This window comes from Geospiza fortis, unplaced genomic scaffold, assembly GCF_000277835.1.
Source record: "Geospiza fortis unplaced genomic scaffold, GeoFor_1.0 scaffold333, whole genome shotgun sequence".
NCBI lineage: Eukaryota > Metazoa > Chordata > Aves > Passeriformes > Thraupidae > Geospiza > Geospiza fortis.
In genome coordinates, this window is record NW_005054347.1 from 820,316 (window position 1) to 838,908 (window position 18,593).

General features: G+C 37.0%; 1 protein-coding gene across 13 annotated transcripts in view; it reads left to right on the forward strand.

Annotated features, from left to right (window-relative positions):
• The first annotated feature begins 551 nt into the window (after positions 1–551).
• The window catches only part of FUBP1 (far upstream element binding protein 1), a 32,618-nt gene continuing 14,576 nt past the window's right edge, over positions 552–18,593 (forward strand). For 6 of the 13 annotated variants that reach the window (XR_004081947.1, XR_004081948.1, XR_004081949.1 and 3 more), the window contains exons 1-19: positions 588–657; positions 1,617–1,679; positions 2,509–2,547; positions 2,889–2,928; positions 3,703–3,752; positions 3,844–3,915; positions 4,213–4,270; positions 4,730–4,892; positions 4,972–5,070; positions 5,154–5,255; positions 5,921–6,023; positions 6,108–6,208; positions 6,793–6,934; positions 7,605–7,765; positions 8,537–8,691; positions 8,774–8,853; positions 11,634–11,762; positions 12,387–12,461; positions 17,219–17,364. Coding sequence is in view for 9 of the 13 variants with exons in the window: in XM_031058744.1 (XP_030914604.1) it covers positions 603–657; positions 1,617–1,679; positions 2,509–2,547; positions 2,889–2,928; positions 3,703–3,752; positions 3,844–3,915; positions 4,213–4,270; positions 4,730–4,892; positions 4,972–5,070; positions 5,154–5,255; positions 5,921–6,023; positions 6,108–6,208; positions 6,793–6,934; positions 7,605–7,765; positions 8,537–8,691; positions 8,774–8,853; positions 11,634–11,762; positions 12,387–12,461; positions 17,219–17,364 (1,833 nt within the window). In the remaining 4 variants the exon portion in view is untranslated. Of the gene's footprint in view, positions 658–1,616; positions 1,680–2,508; positions 2,548–2,888; positions 2,929–3,702; positions 3,753–3,843; positions 3,916–4,212; positions 4,271–4,729; positions 4,893–4,971; positions 5,071–5,153; positions 5,256–5,920; positions 6,024–6,107; positions 6,209–6,792; positions 6,935–7,604; positions 7,766–8,536; positions 8,692–8,773; positions 8,854–11,633; positions 11,763–12,386; positions 12,462–17,218; positions 17,365–17,736; positions 18,361–18,593 lie in introns of those variants that run through there. The other 7 variants (XM_031058747.1, XM_014307882.2, XM_031058751.1 and 4 more) reach the window with 7 other exon arrangements.

Below are 18,593 nucleotides of genomic sequence, written 5' to 3' on the forward strand. Positions count from 1 at the left end.
GGCGCCCGCAGCCTGCTCGGACCGGTTGGGCGGCGCGGCGGCCTGCGGGGCCAGGGCGGCCCTGCGGAAGCTCTTTATCCCGCAGCTTTATTTGCAGCTTCTGCACCACGGGCGATGTTTTCGTCGCTTCTCGGGCGGAATGTTCGCCTTGTCTGTTAATAAGCGGTTGCGGTTTTGGCAGTATTAGAGGACGCGGTGTGGTCGGGTTTTGAAATTGTTTGGCCGGTGAGGCCCTGCTGTGAGATACCACGGTGTTTAGCGAAGAAGGCGTTGAGAAAGAAAATTCCCGTTCAGGAAAAAGGTTTTGGTGTTTAAAGGCCAAGTTTTCGGATGGGATTTTTTTTGTAGGTGAGGAAAATTGAGGAGGCTCTGCTGGTGAAGTATGAGCACAAGTTTTTAAAACACTAAAGAAAACCTCTATGAACAAAACTGGTTTCGGCCTTTTATTTATTTGCGGTCATTTTAATGTGCATTGTTTAAATCCCTGAAATCCTTTAGAAGGCGTGGAATGAACATGGGCCGAATTAATTATTTTTTTTCTTGGCTCACATCTGCCTTTTGTTTAGATTGCAGCGAAAATTGGCGGAGATGCTGGCACAGCAATGAATTCAAACGACTACGGTTACGGAGGGCAGAAAAGACCTCTCGAGGATGGAGGTACGCACTCATTCATGCTGCATTTATTTTTGTGGAGCATGGCCGCTGTGCTAGAAAGATAGTTTGTGGATTCGGTTTTTTTTTCCATAGCAGAGCATTAAAACATTTGTTCCCCTCATAGATCATGACATATTTTTTCATTTTCAGTTTAGTGGGGAAGTTTTAAATCATTGTGCTCTAACCTGAAGTGAATGTAAGCCTACTTTACAGTATTTTAAATGTAGTTTAAGTGCTGCAAATAGAAAAATGCATGCTGGGGAAAGGGACAGAAATATTCAGGTTGCAAAATATCTATGCAGGTGTCATTGAAGTCTTTTGTGGTTGTGTGGGATTGGTTACAACTCCTAAATTACAAGTAGGGCAGGAAGTGCTGGATTGTTTCATCAAATTTATTACTCCACTGTTTCAAATAAAAGTATTAATGCATTTCATTGTAAAAGCATAGGACTTTAAAAAAGCACAAGAAAGTAAACTTTCTACCTTGAAGACGCTTTTGTGTAGTGTAATAGTTCAGCCTACAGCATGTGTGAACCCTGATAAGATCATACTTAAATCCTCTGACTTGTTGCAGCTTTTTCGATTTGCCTTGCACTGCAGTAAAGTTTTCTCCTGAAATGTGTGTGTGTCCTCTTCTGTCTCTTACAGAGCATCCACTTTGAACTTAGCAGGGTTTGATATGGTTAATATACACACCAAATCCCATCTAAATTACAGGAAGAAATCTTTGAACTTGCTGAAATATTCTCATAGGTCTCACAAAAGGGAAATGCCTTTTTTTTTTCTTTTAAGAGGATTGAAACTCAGTCTACAGAATGTAACTAAGGCTTTATATCAGGATTTCTTGTGTCCTACAGTAAAGTTTTTTTTTTTCTATTAAAGGTGAGGTTTTTAATATACAAAAATGAGCTAATGATGCTTCAGATGATATATGTAATGTATTCTTTTTATTTTATGTGTAGATGGCTCTTGGACAAGTCCGAGCAGTACAACACACTGGGAGGGAATGCCCTCTCCTTTTAAAGGCAGGAATTTTTATTTATTACCTGTGTTTAGTATGTAAACATGACATAAACTAGTGGATCTTTCTGGATTGACACAAATATTTCTTGGAAAATGTGGCTGAGTTTTTGCTGCACAGAAATTATGATGGTTCATGTAGCCTTTATTTTGGGGTGGGAAGCATCTGAAGTGTTATCTTTTCAGATACAGGTTCATGATGCCTTTTATTTCTCTACTGTATGGAAAGGATTTGGACAGTAGTGATGTAGTTACTGTGAATCTGCTTTTTTTTTTTTTAAGTTTTATGCTATGAAATGCTTGATAATTGGATAGGGATTTCATATCGACGTTCAGATTGAGATTGCATTGCCATGTGATACTGTTGTATTTTCAGATGTTTGGTCTAGGTTTGTGGTCATTGTCAGAATTATTTTTTAAGTTATTGTTGATTTTTTTATGGATTTGATTTTTTTTTCTTTTTTTACTATAGAAGCATCATTAGCTTGAGCAGCCAACAAAGCTGGACTTTGTTCCTTGTCTTAGTTGAGTTTCAGTGACTGGGTATCTGTGAGCTATCTACACACAGTGCGTTCTGAAAGCTGCCTTTTGTTAAACTAATAGATACATGGAAAAACCTAACATCTTTTCAGCTATACTAACCAAGTGCTGAGTGTTCGTGAGATTCTTTCTTTTATTCAGATGATCAACTCCCTGAAATTGGAGGAGGAAAAAGAAAGAGAGGAAAAAAAAAAGGGGGCTAAAATGCACTGGAAATTTACAATTCACACTAAAAGGCTTAAAGACTTCCTGAATTTCTTGGCAAAAAAAATTTAAAAAATCTTAATTTTGCAGATCAACCAGATGCTAAGAAAGTTGCTCCCCAGAATGACTGTAAGTAATTTTTATTTTGTTGCCAAAAAACCCGTAACAAGTGTAACATTGTCAGAACAACAGTTTGAAAGTGTTCTGGTAGGTGACACTTGAATAAGTGAGACCCAAAAAATGGCTGGGGGTTTGTCTTACGTTGCTGAAGCAGCACGAGTCTGCCTGGTAAAAGTGACAGTGGTGGTAGCAACAGTAGAGAGTCTTTATAGTTTTTAAACCTTTTGATAACACTTCTTAAAAGTAAACTTGGACAAAAGTTAGATACAATTGAGTTTTGTTATCAAAGGAGAAGCATAGTTGTAAGCTATACTACTTGTTTGAATTTAATTTTAACAATTTTTTTATAGCTTTTGGAAATCAGCTACCACCAATGCATCAGCAGCAAAGGTAAGAGTTTTACATTACATCTTACATATGATTTTTTTTGAAACAAAGCAGTTTCAAGCAATTTTTCTGAGAAAATTGTATCAACACAGGAAGCATTTATTCTTTGTGTGATCTGTTGAAGTGTAGCTTTAGCAAGTCCCAAGTTATACAGTTAAAATGTACGTACGTTGCTCTCCCTTTCTTTCTCCACGGCCTAGGCTGTGGATTGAGCTTAATAAAAGGAGAATATATTGGCTGGTTTCTCTACTTCAGCATAGGTAGCGTAGCTAGAAGTTGGAAGCAGATCTGAAGAGAATGATGATGCCGTCTTGTAAACAAAACCAAAACTGAACGGCCTAAAACCAAATAAAAGAATTTAGACTACAACTTCATTGTTTTCTCCACTCATTTCTGACCTAAACAACTAGATCCAGCTGTTATTCTTGTGCTTTGGACACTTCTGAGATACCAGAATTTGCAACATCCTTTGATGGTATACAGATGAAACTTAAAATGCTACAGAAAAGTAACCTTTTTTGTACTGCACATCTGTTAATAGAGTGAAGGAAAACTTCTGACTGATTTGTACAATACTTGAACCTTTTGTGTTGTTTCTGTGTGTTGTCAGCTTATGTAGAACTGTGCTTACATAATGACTTTTAAAGTTACTGGGAGGCAAGTAAGCCAGGGTGATGGTGGGGCAGTAGTTTGATTTAGTTTAATGGGAGGATAAATGTAAATGTGATGCTGGTTTGTTCTCTGCATGGTCATGTCTTTGTTTAACGTTGGCTGTAGGTCTGTGATGACAGAGGAGTACAAAGTTCCAGATGGGATGGTTGGATTCAGTAAGTACCATGGGTGTGCTCTTGTAGTGTAGTGGGGGATGTTAGCAGACGCTGTTAGTACAAATAACCTTTCTGTGTTTTCTTCCCCAAGTAATTGGCAGAGGTGGAGAGCAGATCTCACGCATACAGCAGGAGTCTGGCTGTAAAATACAGATTGCACCTGGTAACTATTTGTGGGGGGGTTTAACTTGTCTGTCTGGGGGAATGGGGAGGGGGGTGGTTGGTAGGAAGTCCAGAAGATTGCTCATTGCTTCTCATTGCCTGAACCTTCATTTAAGATACAGGTGAAATTTTTTTGTGCTAATCACAACTATGATGGGCTAAAGAAATGCAAAATGGGATACAATGATTATTCTACTTCATTGAATATGAAAATCCAGTAGTTTGTGTATTATGGTTAATTTCATAATCTCTTTCTGACTTAACGCTGCTGATAAGTTGGCTGTTTTTATGTTTGCAGATAGTGGAGGCCTGCCTGAAAGATCTTGTATGCTAACTGGGACACCAGAGTCTGTTCAGTAAGTATTTTTAACTGATGTCAGGACTGTAACCATGATTTTACTCTCATGGCAGCTAACCTGACACATGTTTTAAAGATATACTTGCTTTTGTCCATTGTTGTGGTAGTGGTTACAAGTACAAATGTCCTTACTTTGCATGCTGAATCAAGCAGCAGCTTTTGTTCTGAATTAAGCTTTGATGAGTGTAACTATATTCAGGGACCTTGAGGAGATAACTTCATTAAATATGATTGGTAAAGGACCATCGTTTAAATTACAATATTGGGGTGGGTTTATTACTTTGCAGTTAGTTTTTTAAGTTACTTTTGCAGATTGAGATTGCTTCATATTTCGTAGTGATAATAACCATAATTCTTTTGAAGAAACTTGAAATTTTAAAAATTGCCAAGCAGAATAGATGTGGGCAAGAGGTACTTGCAGGGATACGTATTTATGAATGTGTGTTTTCTTTCACAGGTCAGCAAAAAGATTGCTTGATCAGATAGTTGAAAAGGGAAGACCTACACCTGGATTTCATCATGGTGATGGACCTGGAAATGCAGTCCAAGAAATTATGATTCCAGCAAGTAAAGCAGGATTAGTTATTGGGAAAGGTGGAGAGACAATTAAACAATTACAGGTATATATGTATCATCTTTTAAATATGATGATTCTGAATGTGGATTTGAGTGAGTCTTGACCTCCCTTTTGTCATATAGGAGCGGGCAGGTGTCAAAATGGTCATGATTCAAGATGGTCCACAGAACACTGGTGCAGACAAGCCCCTTAGGATAACTGGAGACCCTTATAAAGTTCAGGTAAGAAGTGCCACTCAATTAAATGCATTTTAAAATCTGTTTGGATGTTGCAATACCTGAACTAACTTTTGTTCTTCTTTTAGCAAGCCAAGGAAATGGTGCTGGAGTTAATTCGTGATCAAGGTGGCTTTAGAGAGGTGCGCAACGAATATGGGTCAAGAATAGGAGGAAATGAAGGGATAGACGTAAGCATGGTTGAAAAACTTGTTCACTGTATTTTGAGATGTTAACTTTAAAATGTTAAATTGGGTAATACCACTGAAAGCTTTTAACCAGATTTCAAAAGTTAATTGTAGCATGTAAGTATTACTTGAACATTGCTGAATTTACAACGCTAACTTATGCGCAGCATTCACTTTACATTGCCAGCAGTTATGAATAATTTCAAGCAGCTGGAGTTTTTTTATATAATAAGCAAGTAAATTTTATGGTCAAGTATATCATGTTACAGCATTATTGAAAATTGACTTTGGCCTTTAGATCTTCTTTAAGGCCAGCTGTTAATGCAAGTCACAAGCTAGTAACTTCATCAGGGAGAGGCTTAAAGCTTCATCTGCTAGAATCTGCCTTTTAGATACTCTGTAAATTCTTTCTTTCTTTTTTATTCTGAGAAGCGTAAAATCCTCTGGAATTACCACCACTATGAGAACTTCTAAAGCATAGGATCACTTTCTTTTTAATGGTTTAGTCCAGTATGTGCTAGGCTTGTGACTTGGTAATAAAAAATCCATCCTTGAAAAAGCCTGAAGTGGCATTGGTCTTGCCCTAGTTAACAACTCTAACCCTTTCATTATGTGGACTATTTAGTAATATCTGTGTGATCAACATCTTGTTTGGGTTTTTTTTTTAGGTTCCAATACCACGATTTGCTGTAGGTATTGTAATTGGAAGAAATGGAGAGATGATTAAGAAGATCCAGAACGATGCTGGTGTTAGGATTCAGTTCAAGCCAGGTTTGTAACATGTTCATAAGTTTTTGTGACTTAAATGTGAATTTACTGCATTGCATATACTGGAATAGTTCGTTTTTATTCCAGATGATGGAACAACTCCAGATAGAATAGCCCAGATCACAGGGCCTCCTGACAGATGTCAGCATGCTGCAGAAATTATTACAGATCTCCTTCGCAGTGTTCAGGTTGGGTAACGTTGTTCAGTGTTTAAAATCTCCTGCCCACCTTTTGGAAAGACCCAAAGTTTTCCAAAAGTGGGTGTAACTAGAAAAAATAATTTAGTTGTGCCATTTGAATCTACTTCAAAGTTTGGTCTGGAATATGAATGTTTACAGTTGCAGTTTTGCAAGTGACCATACTGATTCAAAGTCATGGCATTTCTTGATGTGTCTGGTTTTAGAGCTGGTCCTTGTTTTGTGTTAATTGCTAATATGCTCTTACTTTTGGTTGTAATCAGTGATTAAAAAGCTTGTTGTTAGATGAGCCCCACTGCTGCATTTACAGAAGGCAGACAAAAATGATATCTTTGGATGTGTGAAATTTCTGCTTGCTTCTACATCCTTTCCTCCTTCATCTTTCATATGCAGAATTGTACAGAATGTTTTTTAGAATTTAATTTAGGCCTTTCATAAAAGGTACTGCTTCAACTACCAAAATTGTCTGAGTAGTGAATCAGTTTTTTCTTAACAATGATGTAATATAACTTGTTTGCATTATTTGTTTGCAGTGATTTTATAGAACATGCTCATTTGTTGCTGCTTCTTTTTAGGCTGGTAACCCTGGTGGACCAGGACCTGGTGGTCGAGGAAGGGGTAGAGGCCAAGGCAACTGGAACATGGGGCCTCCTGGTGGATTACAGGAGTTCAATTTCATTGTCCCTACTGGCAAAACTGGATTAATTATTGGGAAAGGTAATACAACTTATATATGTACCTTACATGTTACTTTAAAAACCACTCAGCTTCTCTGTTTGGACAAACGCCATGCTACAGAGATTTAAGATTAGTATGATGCTAATAATGCTGAGTTTATATGTTTAATTGGGTCCCTTCCAACTCAGAATATTTTGTGTTTCTATGATTTTGTAAAAATTTTTAATTGCCCAATTTCCCCTGTTTTGAAGACTTTGTATATACTAATGGTACACATAACTTCTCTGCATCCTGTAAGAGAAGGAGCCAGTTACCTTGTCAGCCTCTGTGGGGCTCATTTGGGCTTCCTTGCCCCTTTATAGGGAGGTTGGGTTTTAAGTTTATATTTACTGATAACCATGTGTGTCAGTTGTTATTAATGTCTAATATTAGATGTTTACATAAAAATACATAGAAGATTGTAGAAATTCTTTGCTGCTGTTTCTAAGTAACATTTTTATAACCTTTAAAATAATTATTTTACTTGTTTATTGATATTAAAGCTCTACACTACACTGAAGAGACTTTAATTGTTGGAATGTTCTTGAACAGCTCATAAGAATAGGTGCCTTTTCATGTCTTTTTGGCTTCTTTGCAGTTGACTTTCTCTGATGTGAATCAGTATTTTTTGCTTTGATGCACATCATAAAAACTCTGTATTGCGTTGTAGGTGGTGAAACTATTAAAAGTATAAGCCAACAGTCTGGTGCTAGAATAGAACTTCAGAGAAATCCTCCACCTAATGCAGATCCAAACATGAAGATGTTTACTATCCGTGGAACACCCCAGCAAATAGATTATGCACGACAACTTATAGAAGAAAAGATTGGAGTGAGTGGATAAATAACTGCTTTTTTGTTTACTGTTGGAGCTAAACAGAGCAGAAAGCAAGTCTCCTTTGTGGAGATTGCACTTTCCTTTCACCTCCCAGATTAATGTAATCAGATAATAAATTTATAATAATGGTCATCTGGATTTAAAGTAATATAACAAAATATTGAAAAGAAACAGTTCATCTCGTCAACATCTTACAGTGTGCTCTTGAAAATGCCAATTCTATGTATATGAAAAAATTCTTAAGTTTAAAGATGTCGGTGATACTAAATTGTGCGTTTTGTTTTTCAGTCCCAGTATGTTTGGGCAAAGTTCTAATCAAAGTTACACTTTCAGTTTCACAGCGTTTTTGTTTGCATGTGTGTGCATGTCATCAAATTACTAAACGCTTCTTGTGCCTGATCTTACAAGCAGGTTTAGTTAGTCAGATTTAGATGTATTGAGTTAGTTTAGAACTGATAGTCTCGTTAGTGTGTGGGGAGTTTAGTGCAACTTGTGGAAAAATCTGCGGGTTTTTGTAAAATCCTTCACTTCCTCAAGAAGGAACTGAAATAAATGCAGGTTTTTAGTTGCTATTACTGCCACAGCTGCCTCTAATTACCTCTAAGCCTAATCAATCTTTAAATAGCCTGCTTTCTCCAGGGAACTGTCTTTTAAACCAGTCAAACCTTTTAGATGTTCTTTGAGTGTTCGGATAAATGCTTTTAAAATGCTGAAAAATGGAGAACCTCAAGGTGTATTTTCATCTGTATCTCACCCTTGTTACAGGGTCCAGTGAATCCATTGGGTCCACCTGTTCCCCATGGTCCCCATGGTGTTGTTCCTGGCCCGCATGGACCTCCTGGGCCACCAGGTCCTGGTGCTCCCATGGGACCATATAATCCAGCTCCTTACAACCCAGGCCCTCCTGGTCCTGCACCTCAGTGAGTATTGCTTCAGTTTACTTTCCTCTGTGTGGGGTGACCCTGGGACTGCCTTTCACTGTGTGTGTCTGATCTTTTATAGTGGTCCTCCAGCTCCATATGCTCCACAGGGATGGGGAAATGCTTATCCACACTGGCAGCCACCAAACCCACCAGACCCAGGTAAGAAATGCACAGCTCTACTGTAGTGTTGGAATATTTCAGGTATATCCATTCTGTCCTTACAAGTATATGCATTGTACAGTTACTTGTGTTACACTCCTAAAGCTGAAAATCTCCTGTTTTTCTGGCTTTTTTTCACTGATTGTCACTTTACTTATGTTTTGCGCTTTCCATATGTGGCTTGTGAAATGTTGAAATTTAACTGTTACAGTTGAGTATGTTTTTTTACAAATGTTATTGATACTGCATCACTATTTATGATAGTTTTTGCAAGTCTTGGTTCACTGATTTTGTGCAATTCAGTTTTCTTAAAATCAATGTTTTTGCATAAAGTTCTGTAATAAGGATGTCTTTAATAGTAAATGACTTTTGTATTTTATTTTAAACAGTCTTTACTGATTTGTCTTTTTGCCATTAATGCTATGATATTTCTAGGTTTTGCTCTATTACAATTACTTTTAAGAGTCTGATGCTCCAGTGTATTTTGTTGGCTCCCTTTTGAGGGCTAAAACCTTGGTGAATTGCTGTTAATACAGTAAAACTAGTTAGGGTTGTGTATTTTGAGCTTTTGCTTATCATAGTTTTGTATTTTCTTCTGAAACCTATCTTTGTAGAATTTGTTTCTTCTATTTCTGTTTATCTTTGTCGAGATTGGAAGTTCTTACTTAATTACAACTTCCAAAGTTGTAGTATCCTGCTTTTCTTAAAGTTTACATCCTTTGGTTGGACTAGAGGATATGGGGAAATGGAACATCAGCCACAGAAGGCATGGTAAGGCTAGATGCTTGAGTTTGTTGTACCTCATTTGTTTGAGGTGGAATTGTAATTCCTCACAATTTGAGCCGAAAGATCTCAATTCTATTTTTGTTATCAAAAATATTTTATGATAGCCACTGTTCCTGCCATAGATTCTGTTAGTGGAGAAGGGACTCCATGTATGTATCACATTATCTCTTTGCAAAGAGCCCTTGCTGGTTTTAGTTCCCAAACTTCTGCACAAGGTAGCTCTGCACGTTTTCAGTTTAGTGTTTAAAATGCCTGCTGACTTCATTTAGAAGTAGATGGCTCAGAGTGCCTAGTCTCAGCATAGCAAAGTATTTAATGCAAAACTACTGCCAAAAAGTTTCAGCCTGTTTCACACTACCTTTTTTACTCTTCTGAAGTTACTTATCTACATAAAGGCTGGGTAAGAAACCATGGCAAATATTCCCTTGATGTCATTTGATGATTCTGTAACTGTTCTTTTCATAAATACTTCTCTTAAAAATCTAATGAAGTTCTCATATGTGCAGTTGAAGTTGGTGTTTCTTTTGACTAGCATTTCTTTGAATGATGTTTCTAAAATTTTCACTTACTTACTCATTCCAGTGTAACAAATGGGTTATTTTAGTACTTTTTTCAGAAGTGCTTTCTCCAGAACTGTGCTTGCCCTTGTCATGTGAAAGTGGAGCTAGTTACTACAGTCAAGTTTCTTTGGAAATTTAATGAATCCAGCTCTGTTCTTCTACTCTAGAGAAGTAGCTAAGGAGGAGGGGGAGGAATTGAGCAATGGCTTATTTGATATTTGCAGGTAACCTTAGAATATAGGAAGTGTTAATTTAAATCCACTATTGTTGATGGAAGCAGTGCAATTTAAACAGAAAGTAGTGTGTTAACTTTTTTTTGTGTGCATTTGAAGTCGTTACATCTGACTTTTGTCACAGGATTTCATTTAGCATTAATTTGTTGTTCTGGGTTCTTCTTGGATGCCTTTTTCAGGGGAATTAATCTTCCATCACTCACTGCCTTACCTGTTTCACGTTTAGGGAGGATTGTATTTCCATTCCCATGTATAGTTACTGTAAAGTATCAGTTGTGTCCATGTCTTTTTGTGAAATTCTCTCCTCACTTGGCTGAGTTTCTTTGCCGATACTTTTACTCTTTAAGACTGCAGATACTGCTTGCAAATATATGCTGGTTGTGTAAAACATACTATGTTCTCTAATAGTAGATTTTCAGGTATTGTCAGTTGCCAATCTTGTAATGTAATTAATCTGTGATTCAGCAAGAATAAGCCATTCCTAAAGGCTAAGTGTAAGAAACAGAGGAATAAAACCCTAGGAAGCAGCGTCATTGGCCTACCTAGATGTAGATAAAAATAAGGAATCATGGAGGTAGATGCAGAAGATGCAACTGTTTCTATGATTTGTTACATTAAAAAGTTGTAAGTAAACAGTGATACTTAATAGTCGTGTGTATGTGGATTCAGGTTCTTAAAATGCTGTGTGTTTCTCTATTTTACTGTTACCTTAAAGTTTAACTGACAAGCATTGCAAACACCTAGTAAGTCTTGTATTCTTCTGTTTCAGAAATATGTATTTGGCATGCCTCCTCCACCGGTGCCAGTGTCATTAGCGTGAGGTTCTAACAAAAGTAAAACCACTGAAATCGTTTGGTGCTAGAATGATACATTGCTGCTGCCATGTACTGACATGACTGTTTATTTAAACTTAAAAAATCTGTTTCTATTTACCACATGTAAGATTAATAAGTGGCATTGTAGTAGTAAAGGTTCTAAAGTTATTTTATCTCAACAGCTCTATGAAAGTACACTTTGTATATTACATTGGTCTGAAACCTGATCAAAAGTTTATGCTAGAGAGAAAAAGTACTTTAAGGACTTACATGGATATTTTGTTTAGATGGATTTTTCCTTGGAGAATGCTTAGGACAGGATTAAATGAGGACAGTATTCTGTTCATAGTAGTGCTATTATAAATGCTGATGTTCTGTTTTCATAGGTAAGCCAGGAACAGATCCCAATTCAGCAGCGTGGGCAGCTTATTATGCTCACTATTATCAGCAGCAAGCACAGCCACCACCTGCAGCCCCTCCTGGTGGACCAGCTACAACCCAAACCAATGGACAAGGTAGATATTGAGTGAAATGGGCACATTTCTCATTGCTGCAGGTGTAAATACCCAGGTGTAAATTATTTTTTATTGTTGTCCTCCTGTGTCAGGTAAATTTATTTTAAGCAGCTGGTTTTCTTGGAAAACTATTGCTTGTAGCCTTCAATATTGGTTTTCATAATTTCAGCAGTAACAAGGGTAACGTATTTATCTTGGAATATACTCCAAAGAGAATTTTGCTGCAATGTGGGCTGACTTAATGACTACATAGAGCAGTCATAAATAAAAATGTAATGAGCTAAGCTGTCAGTTGTCATTTCCTTAAATGGTTGCATCACTTCCAGTGGGTTTAGGACAATTACAATTGTGGTATTTGGTTGTATTATTTTAATTTTTGTGCCTGGCTGAGGCTTACCACTTGAATTTTGGTATTTTGTATTGCTAGTGGTATGCCCTTCCTGAATCTTGAAAACATGTCTTTTTTTACTAGTAGTTTCTAGTTGTAGTAGCTTGTACCAAAAAGGTTTATAGTGTCAAATTTGAGTTATGTGGGACTGTTACTGAAAATTTCAGTGGATTATTTGGATTATGTGTGAAACAAACCCCAGTAATTTTAGTTTAACTATTTTTGATGTAATTTAGGAGATCAGCCAAATCCAGCACCAGCAGGGCAGGTTGACTATACCAAGGCCTGGGAGGAGTACTACAAAAAAATGGGTAAGTGTGCAGGGGGTTTTCTGTTGTTTTTTCTGTTCCACGTTCACAGTGGAATGTTTTAGCAAACTTGTCTATTATGCTGGATGACGGCTTTTACCCCCAAAAAATTGAAATGCACAGTCATGTCTTCTGAACCAAATACTGCTGATAAGCAGACTTGAAATTTTGTTCTGTTTTTAGGCATTTCATGGTGCTCAGGCTAGTAATCAGCTTTACAAAAATGCTTCAAACTTAATGAGATGTCTGATTATTGGGAAACAGCAACTTTTAAATGTTTCAATCTGAATATTTTAAAGTACATTTCCTAAGTTTTGAAGTTCACTTTGATCTACTTTATGAAGCTATTGTTTTTTTATGTTTGGTAATTGTTTCCCAATTCTCTTCAGATTAGATATGATTTTTTTTCTTGTGCTTTGCTTTCTGTGTTTCCATGTTACTATGCTAAAGCATCATCATTAGCTGTCATTTATACTGTGCCTTTTCTAAAATGGTATTTGCTTTGCAGCACTTTAGAGCTGTGTTTAAACTGCAGATTATATGTTGTTGGTAGCTTTCTTTATAAAAATGAAATTAATGTGCTGGTTAACTTGATTATTTCATTATTTTGTTTATAAGGAAAGAGTATGTGGTTTTCATGCACTGGCAGAAGGTATCATTACCTTTTAAATGATGGTCATGTTCTGTCTGTGGCGTCCTGCCATGGATACTGCAGGACATGGAGGGCTGGGCACTGAGCACCAGTGGCCTTAGGAATGCCAGTGCTTTCCCTGATATCTGACTAGACATACAGCACCATCTGGTTTGGGTTTGGTGGCTGTTCTGCTGTCTTCCTACTGCACTCAGTTTTCTCATGGAATATTAAAAGCATTCAGATTTAAGATCAATAACATGCATAATTCCTCTTACAAGCCTTCTGCTGTATTGATAATTATTTGCCAAGACATAACTATCTTTATTTTTTATTTTGGCACAGTAGAAGTGATCAATTCTACATAAAATACATAATGAGTATTTAGTTCAACAACGGTGTATCAGACTAAGAAAATTACACCTCCCAAACATGTGATTTCTAAGATAATAGGCCTTCCCATTTTTCTTCTTCCTGGTTCATTCAGCTATTTTCAGTTTACTGTCTCTGTTAGTTTGGCTCACATTCTGAAATGCAGACTTGTGGGTGGCTTTCACTTTTTTTAAAATAATGTAATTTGTTGGTAGGCTCTCTGCTATCTTTCTAATTTGCTGTCTTGGAAAGCAGAGTCTGGGTTGCACTAGTCTTGCACTTGCACAGATTAAAAAATAGCAAGTTACAAGGTGTTGGGATAGAGTTTATGGGAGCAATTCCAAAGAGGAGTGTGAGCCAAAAAACACATTGGGAGATAAAAAACAGTTGGTCTTAAAATGTAAAATGTGAAAAATGCCAACACAGTCTTACAAGAGGAAAAACACAAGGGCAGTTCTCATCTTAATTCCTTTTTCTAGTTCAGATTGAGTTCTTTGCCTGAAGGAGAGCTCTTGATGGCTGGACCTACATAACTGATCTGTAAATCATGAGAACTTATTGCTGCAGAGTCTTGTTGTGGTAGATACCATTTATCTTTAAAGCCACTTAAAAAAGAGGAATTCAGCTGGAGTTGACATAATGCTACGTGGTGCTGCTTTTCCTCACCTCGTGGACAGTAGAAGGTCAGGGAAGGCTGTCCACCCGCAAGTTCTTGTGGTCTCCAGGCTTTCCAGTACCATTTGTTCTTCCTGTAGTAGTGTCCCCATTAACTTGTGCCAAAGGATGGCAATTACAAGTCACTTGCTCTTTGAAGACTCAGGTTTTTCACAACACAGATGATTTCACCAAACATGGTTAGGGAGCCCTGTCAGTTCTGGTTTTGCTGCTGAAAAAAACTGGTTTGATAATCCTTGTGGGAAGCTGAACAAGTTGCCAGTGATATTGCAGTTGGGTGTTTTGGATTTTCTTGTACTTAACTAAGTATGAGTGATCTGAAAATGCGAAAAAACTCCAGAATATGCCCATCCAAACAATAATGTTGTTTACAAAGTGACTTCCTACTGGTGTGATATGACTCTGCTAATCATAGGGAACACTTCACTGTATTTTTCACTGAACAGTGACTTGATTATTAACCTGTTTCCTGAGTTAGAAATACAGTGGCAAAGTCCATCTCCATTTTCAGACCCTCATTTCAGGGGCTGCTGCTTTGAGTAGCAAATAGTCCAAAAAGTCTCTCATAGATAGCAGTTCCCTTTAAACATGAAGTCATCATGATCATTAGTAAATGATCTGTATGTCACTGTCAGAATTGTTAACTTTATCAGTAATTTCCATATACTGTGGGCTTGACTTACAGTTAAAGGATTCAATAATAAAATAGGAGTGTTTTTAAAAGATTCCTCAGCATTGTAGTGGAAAGGAGAAACAAAACAGTTTACTTTTACTAGAATCACCTTTGATAATGTTGAACTATAAAATCTGCTGGTGTTTCCTTTCTCAGCCCTCCTTAAAGCTGAGATGTTCTGTGTTTCTCATGTTTCCTTTGTGTGGAGTTGATCAGGATTACCCGTAAGTGTTCTGGTTGAATTTGGATATTAATGAGCAGGTGCTGCTTGGTACGGCTTCTACACTGAAGGGAAGCTGCACCAAGCTGCTGAATTCCATGTGTAGGTTCAGAACTACTCACAGTACTTAGTAGGAAACAGAGCACTTAAAATACCCATCAGAACAGAAGTCCAGTTTGACATCTCTGAGTAGATGTTAAATTTCTCTTATTTGATTTGTTACTTGAACTCCAGTGCTGCCTTGACATTGTTGGCTGAATGTCCAAAGATTGTTGGGTCATAATGCACAAAAATCCCTCATCTTTGACATTCACTAGTGCTGACAGTAATTTGTAAGTACAGTTTTTATCTCACAGTAATGGTGACATTGGAAAGAGGGTACCCTGGGGTAATTTGTAACCTTTTTAAAGGTAGTTTTTGCTAAAATAATTGATCAGAAATTGTAAGTTATGGTACATTAAAAGTTGTAAAATGTGATAATAGCTCTAAAGATTTGAAGAAATGTAAGTTTTTTTTAGAAATTCCATTACTCTATAAACCAAAATAAATGATGGATAGGCTTTCAGAGTTTACCTACAGTGTAAATGGAAAAAACTAAATCGTAAGGTGAGTTGGAAAATAGAAGGTTGTATTTTGATGGTTTTCAGGATCATGCTTTGCCAAATACTCACATTCTCTGCTCACACTTGATGTTTTTGAGAGGATTAAAAGATTACACCATGTGTAGGAGTAGTGTGAATAGCTAGGATTCTTCATGTGAATTTTCTTTAAGTATTTAAAGAAAAACAATCAAACAAAGCCAGCCTTCTGTCTGATACTCTAGAAAACACTTCATTAGAATTTCTGATACTCATATTCCTCAGAAAGTTGCTCAGTGGTCTTGTATTCAAATGAAAAGTGAGGTGGTTTCAGTTAGAACAGAAAACTTTAAGCCCTCATCATACGGAAGCTGCCCCTTTCTGTTCATAACAGACAGTTTGGGTGCACATGGAATTGTACAGGGTGCAGGTTTGCATTTTGTTTATTTCCTATGGGGTGATGTGATGTGGTGATTTGTTTTTATTTGGTTTGGGTGGGTTTTTTTCTAATATCTTAAAAAAACTTGCAGAGGTAGTGGTTTTTTGGTAGTATCCTAATTCTGACTAGAACTTTTGATTGGACAAATAATCCGTTAAGAATATAAATCAGAAAGTTTCATAGGACACTAATAAAAGTTCTGGTTTGGAAGTTCAGGAAACTTGGAATGAAGCACTACATATAAAACCCTTCTGTCTGGGTGCCTGCAAGTGTGTGTGGACAGATATTTAGAGTATAGAGAGTGTTGCTTTGCTTGGAGTCTCATACATTTTGTAGTGGTAACTGCAAAAGCATCTCTCAGAAATTGTAAAGATTAGTGGTACTAAGAGGGGTGTATTTGGTGTTTCTGAAGTTGGAGGAAAAAGGAAGTAAAGATGTCTGTGACATCTCCTGTGGAAGAACAGCACAACTAAAAGAAAGGTTGGCTGTAATTTTCTTTCATTGTTTTGCTTGGTTTTTTAGTATGCGGAAGAGTCCCTGTGTATCAGTCTGTCACTGGGATTTTAGTCTGTTAGTTGATTATATTGAAAGGAGAAGTAATTCTGAGCTGTCTTTGAGAGTGTATTTGTACATGCTCTTGTTTCTAGAGGACTGGAACTTCCACAAAGTGTGGAAGCACATTTCAGGACTGTGTTCTGTAGTGGAGTAAATGTTTACAAAAATTATTGCACTTTTTGAAAAATGTAACCTGCAATAACTTTGAAATTGAATTAAGTATGCCAAAATTGGGGAAGTAAATGAATTGGCATGTGCTGAGCTAATGAATGCAGTCTGTAAAATAAGGTAAAATTAGTCTAGGTGGACTACAAAAAGTTTTGCCTCTTGGCGTGTATTTAAATACTACTGTTGTTTAGGTCAGCAGGCTTTAAACATGATTCGTGATTATGAATCAAGAGGCTGAAAAAGCTGTCCTTACTGTTCCGTAATTTTGATTTACATGGGAGTCATTACATTAAAGTAATAGAATGAGTGTTTAGGCTGAAAAAGGCAGCCACGAGTTTATTCAGAGCCTTGGAGGAATATTGCTAGGTGATGTTTGCTAGGTGCTGAGATGTTGAGATTTGCTCATTTCTATTGCAACAACAAAGCTGTGCCATTCCAATTACTTGCAGGTCAAGCTGTTCCTGCCCCTGCTGGGGCTCCTCCGGGCGGGCAGCCAGATTACAGTGCGGCGTGGGCTGAGTACTACAGGCAGCAGGCAGCGTACTACGCTCAGACAAGTCCCCAGGGAATGCCACAGCATCCTCCAGCACCACAGGTACAGTCCTAAAGTGGTTTTTGGCTGGCTTCTGTCTCAGTGGTTGTAGATATTTTTTTGCATGTCTCCTGCTTTGTTCCTTTGGGGTATGCATCTTTTTTTCTAGCAAAATAGCTATCAGAATAATGAGTAGATGACTTTGTTTACCTGATAACTTGAGTTCTGTATCTATCCATATGTTTGGTGATTGTTTTTTTTATTAAAAAAAAGAAGAAAAACTTTCTCCTCCCAGGGTTTTGAAAACCATGCAAGAAGCCACCACCATTTACATTAACCAATTTTTCTTTCTTAAAGGCTTCACTCCTGAGTTAGCTCGATTTAAAGGATTTTCTTTAACTTTTTGTGTATCTCTTATGTATCTCTTCTGCACAGGGCCAATAATAAGAAGTGGACAATACAGTATTTGCTTCATTGTGTGGGGGAAAAAACCTTTGTTAAATGTATGGATGCAGACGCCTTGATGAAGATCTTAAATTTGGTTAAAAAATAGTGTTTTTGAAAATGTACAAAATATCTATCACTACTGATAGGAGGTAATATTTCTGTGTAGAAATGAAAAAATGGTTTGTTTTTAGTATTAGTGTAGATGTACACATTCCAGCAAATGTATTTGCAATTATGTGGTCAATGCTTTGTGATATAAATGTACTTTTTCAATGTATACTTTATCACTTTTAAAATGCCTGTTTTGTGCTTTACAATAAATAATATGAAACCTCCTGTGTCGGTAAGTTGGATATGTGGGTATATGCAGTATTGATTATAGGATTGATTTGCAACGCTGAATCAAGGTACCGCTACACAAATGAGTTGGGGTTTTTTTCCCCCCATAAACCTTGTTGAGTTTAAAAACTTGTCATTAGCATGTTTTTCCCCTCTTGCAGAATAGCTGTAGATGGAGGATCTCTTTCATTCATTGTATTTTGCTGCCTAGCACCAGTAATCTTGATACCTTAATTTTTTTTCTACTTGATTAAAACTGCATGTGTTTAAGAAGATGATCTTTTGGCATACTTCCATTGCATTAACAGTGAAATTTCCTTTTATACATGACCACTGTTTCAGACCTGTGCAGCTGCTATAACAGATAACTTTTGTTTTTAATTGAATACTTCAAAACTGTTCCTGCATAACTATTCTGTGGATTTTTTCAGACTAGTTATAAAACTTAAAGTGTAATGTGCTTAAGCCTTCAGTTTAAAGTAGTCCACTTCAAAATTCAGTGTAGA